General features: G+C 48.7%; 1 protein-coding gene across 4 annotated transcripts in view; it reads left to right on the top strand.

Moving 5' to 3' along the window:
- Positions 1 to 5,000, top strand: part of otud7a (OTU deubiquitinase 7A) — a 53,745-nt gene that overhangs the window by 35,840 nt on the left and 12,905 nt on the right. For all 4 annotated transcript variants that reach the window (XM_081711986.1, XM_035523512.2, XM_081711985.1 and 1 more), the window contains 4 exons: positions 266 to 484; positions 1,512 to 1,613; positions 1,756 to 1,883; positions 2,260 to 2,372. In XM_081711986.1, coding sequence (XP_081568112.1) covers positions 266 to 484; positions 1,512 to 1,613; positions 1,756 to 1,883; positions 2,260 to 2,372 — 562 coding nt within the window. The remainder of the gene's footprint in view (positions 1 to 265; positions 485 to 1,511; positions 1,614 to 1,755; positions 1,884 to 2,259; positions 2,373 to 5,000) is intronic.

Here is a 5,000-nt window from a genome sequence, read left to right as displayed (position 1 = left end):
AGGAGGAGGATGAAGAATATGAGGGAGGATGATTGTGATGGTGTGATGAGCAGGATTTATATGATCAGAATAATAACAACTGCTGCCATGGCGATGATTAATGGTTCATAAAAAATAATGAGGGTGGACTGTTTGGAAACGTTTTAGAAATTCCGCCAAGGAAACATTCCGCAAATGAAGCATAATTAAAATGACAAGCGACGAAATGTAGCTTTCATCCACCTGCCCGTCATGGCTGTCTCTGCCTCTTGCTCTCCGCCTGCAGAGAAGCGTCTCTCTCGGGGCATCTCACACGCCAGCTCAGCCATCATGTCGCTGGCGCGGATGCAAGTGACAGGCGAGTGTGCCAGGGAGCAGTTCCCCCTGGAGATGCCCATCTCCACCTTCCAGCTGCCCGACCTGAGCGTGTACAGTGAGGATTTCCGGACCTTCATCGAGCGGGACCTCATCGAGCAGTCCACCATGGTAGCATTGGAGCAGGCAGGTGAGGACCCGTCCATGCCACACCCCCCCCCCCACCCCTAAAAAGAAATGTAGGCTCCGCCTATCGGGCTCGTCACTCTGGAATATGAAAGCAACAAAAAAAGGTCTGTGATAACTTCAAGAAAAAATAAACAGGCCTAGGCCCAGGTTTTTCGTTCAAGTGCTGTCAGGCACTTCTGAGACTACAAGAACCATAAGCACTTTTTTGGGGCTGAAATGCACAGCTGGTGGAAATAGTTATTTTGGATCAGCAAAATGGGTTAAATTAGTGCGTGAGAACAAGGCGAAGTCATACAGCACTCTAATGCTGCACACGGATCTCTGTAGCCATGGCTACAGAGACATATCCAGTTATGTTTGTGGTATTATCTAACATCTGGTTTTGTCTTGAAGGGATTTTAATCCCACTCAGTCATGTCTCCCGCAGGAGAGCACAGCTCAGCACAGCAAACCCCACATGTTCTCTGAGACATGTGAGAGTATATGCTGCTGACAGAACACAGCGAAACACTGCCAAAAGTCTGGCAAAATTCGCATAACATAACCCCGTGACAGACGATAATAAAGTACCAGCCACGCATTTCCGCTGTAAACAACTGGCTGAGTTTGTTCGGAGCTGCGGTGAGGATGGACAGCTTCTCCGGTGTGAGGCTGACCCGGGAGACTGATCAGGGTCGGGGCCCAGGCTAACCTGCAGGTCCGTGGGGCGGGAGGGGGCAGACTTGGCTGAGGGAGTGAGCGAGAGGTCAGTAGCCTGGTGCACACAGCCTCCGGGCAGGTGCCTCCGCGGGCACAGACGACCCGTCTCCGTAGCAGGAGGAGGCTGAGAAGCAAACATTATTCCCTCCAGTGCCTGTAGCTGGAAGCCTCTGTTCTTGCCAGCCATCTGCAGCCGAGCAGGGTTTTGCTATAGGTCATTATTTTAATATTTATGCCTGGCAGCCCGAGAATAAACAGCGCTTGAATCTGAAAGAGGCACTGGAGCTTTTGCATAATGGCGCTGAGAGTCGGTTGTTCTTTTCCCGCAGGGCGTCTGAACTGGTGGTCCACTATGTGTACCAGCTGTAAAAAGCTGCTGCCATTAGCAACCACAGGGGATGGCAACTGCCTACTGCACGCCGCCTCCTTAGGTAAGCTGGAATCCCGAGCCAGGCCGAGGTCGACACCTGCTTGCGAGCAAGCGTTCCTTCACATGGAAGTGCAAACCCGACCTCATTCATTTTTGGATGCATTGCTGTCGGATTGATTCATGCGTCTGTACGCATTTGGCAGGAATGTGGGGCTTCCACGACAGAGACCTGGTGCTGAGGAAGAGTCTGTATGCCATGATGAAGAGCGGAGCTGAGAGGGAGGCTTTGAAAAGAAGATGGAGATGGCAGCAGACACAGCAGAACAAAGAGGTCCGTCCATCCCGAGCTAAGATGTCGGGACACAACGCTCAGCCATGTCTGTTCTAAATTAGGCACCATAGTCAAACTCCAGTTCAGCTACAGGTCACTAAATCCGCTTATGAATTCCCTGCTGCAGTGACTAGTCATAGAAGTTTAGCTGTAATTTAGTTTAGCATGCTATTCGATCCCTGCGAGCCATGCAAGCGAATGCTGTAGTGTTATGTGAAATGTGTGGGTGTGCACCACGGTTTACTTGATCTACACAGAAGAGGAAGTGTAGCTTGTTCCGATCAGTGTGTGCGGGGGGAGCTGGGGTGGTGCAAGACGAGCGAGTGTGTGGGTGTGTTTCCTCTCTCTCCCTCCAACTCTCTCTCTCTCTCTGTAGTCAGGATTGGTGTACACGGAGGAAGAGTGGGAGAGGGAGTGGAATGAGTTATTGAAGTTGGCCTCCAGTGAGCCTCGCACGCACTTCAGCAAGAGCGGCGGCCCCAGTGGAGGGTAAAGCTCACCAGCCTCCGCGCACGCACGCGCACGCACGCACACACACGCAGCACGCACGCACACACGCACGCACGCACACACACAGCACGCACACACACACTTGCGCACGCACGCACGCGCACACACACACAGCACGCACGCACGCACACACGGATATACGCACGCGCGTGCACGCACACGTACACAAACACACACGCATGCGCACACACGCACACACACACACACACACACACACACACACACACACACACACAATGTACATATCTCACTACGTCATCCATGCTCCCACCTAGTCTTACACTGCAAACATGCCTCCTCTTCATCAAAGAGTTACAGTCGGTGCTGGAATTCCGCTTACCTATTACTCACACAGAGCTCACAGTGATACACACTCACAGGCCACCTCTCGTTTACACACCCACATGTTTACCCAAATTACGACATTTCTCTTTTGCAGTCTGTTTCCACCTGTGAGGCGCTCACACGAGACACAAAGCACTCTCCATTCTCCACTAGTGGAAACATATGTTTAGCTGATACACTGAGCAACAATGCCTTGTACGATTTCATCACGCTCAAAGACTCTCAGATCATCATGTTCATCTGTGTCTCAGATGTTCTGCCAATGTATGTTGCATTTTAAGGTGGGATAGTTGGTTGGGGAGTGATGTTACCCTTCTCCACATGTCTATGGTCAACTGCCAGTATGTAAAGCCCAATCTTACCTTGTGGTTCAGAAGAAACCACAGCATTAATTCCAGATAGGTGTGGGGACTGATGTGGTTCTATGGGCTTTTCCCAAACTGGCGGTGCACGGTCTGACTCCCTGTCAGCGGGCATTGCTCTTACACTACCATTAAAGGGCGCTACAGATGACCTGTCTGATGAACCCACGACTCATTACACAGTGCTGTGGTTTCATTACGACCAAGAGGGCCACATTTGTCTTGATGGCTTCTGTATTAGAATAGTGTTGGAAAAATTAGAATCTGTGCAGAATCTGTGACTAGGCTAACAGGACGGTTCCAATGTTTGTGAATGAAAGGCACTGTTTGGTGTTAATTTGATTAGAAACACTGCCACCTGGTGGATATGTATGGCAGGGAACATTAGTTTATGTTTGCCTGTAATATTTGAAGGGTTAACTTTGAATTGTTTCGAATAAGGGTGCCTTTTGACCAAAAGAGCAAATATATGCATGTTTCCGTGTGACTGAGTGGGTGAGTGTGCGGGGCAGCTGTTGGATTTTTGAATGATTACTATAGCCTTTGTCTTCTGGCTTGCAGTATTCACTGACCTCAGACCTTCACTCACTCAAAACTTATTTTACACGTTCTGCAAGATACCACACGACAGGCACTGTGTCCGCGTTAAACTAGCATCCGCCCCAGGCCCCGTGATAGCACAGTGGAAACTGTGACGCATGTGAGAGTACAGTGTGGTTTCTTTTTGTTTAGATTGTGAAACCTACTCGCTCAGATGGAAAACAATAATATTCTCTTGACTGTATGTTTTGTCTGATATAACTGAGAGTGAGAGAAACAGCTACCAGCTCACACTACTGTCTCCCACAGCAGGTTTTAATGTAGAAAGCACACATTTATGATCAAGCTTCTCTTTTATGGATTGAGATCACTTTTGGAATTGCAATTGTAAGGAATAGACACCTTCCATTAGAATGTAGGTAAGGAGGACTGTTTCTGAATCAGCATCGAGGGCCATCTTAAAGTCCCCATGCGGGCTGGCTGGTGTTGCCATGGCGCCATGGCTGCCCTAGGCTAAGCGCGCAAAGTTCATGAATGCAGAACACGATAAACAGGCCTTTCGAACAAGTGACGGGCCACACTCACTAGTACTGCAGTGCCCAGACTTCCATTGGGTGAGCACCCAGGCCATGGTGTGTGAAGACCGCACTTAAAATGTCTTAAGAAAACAAAACTGCTGCTGGGGTCACTCCTTTATGAGTGAATAAACCAAAATGGGTTTTTTTTTTTTAAGTACACACACTGAGAAGGTCCACAGAACCTAAGGAGGTGACAGAGCCAAGCCGGGTGGCTGATGAGGTGATGAATTGTGCTGTGTGGTGATTACTGCATTAGTAATCAGGGGAGTGATCTGTTGAGGCCTAGAGGGCAATATGTGTATAAATTGAATGAGATAGGGGATGTGTTTATTAAAAGGCTCTTCATTAGAGTTGGGTAGTGCTGTTTTATGTGTGTGTATGTTCATACGTGTTTGTGTGCGTGTGTGTGTGTGAGAGAGAGAGAGAGAGAGAGAGAGAGAGAGAGAGAGAGAGAGAGAAAGCAGAGACAGAGAGAAGACTTAATTGTGCTAAATTCCCAGTAGGAGGCAATACTGGTCAGGCTGGAACAAACTGTTTTCATTCTCTATGACTCTTTCTCTTGTTCTTGCCTCTGTGTCTCTCATTATCTGCAGGTGTTGCAGCCTAGATTGTGATAAGGTCTTGTAAACATGTTCAGTCATCACTAGACAAACAGGGGTGTGTGGGTAATAGCTCTGCCTCAAGAGGAAAGGTGGCCTAACCTTTTGTAGCTTAAAGCTGCTAACAGAAGATAGGTGCAGTTCATGTTTCTTAAGGAGTTTCTTAAGGAGCTACTCTTATCT

This window comes from Electrophorus electricus, chromosome 4 (assembly GCF_041902795.1).
Source record: "Electrophorus electricus isolate QZ-2024a chromosome 4, ASM4190279v1, whole genome shotgun sequence".
NCBI classification, from domain to species: Eukaryota; Metazoa; Chordata; class Actinopteri; order Gymnotiformes; family Gymnotidae; genus Electrophorus; species Electrophorus electricus.
This window is presented reverse-complemented; position numbering and strand designations above follow the sequence as displayed.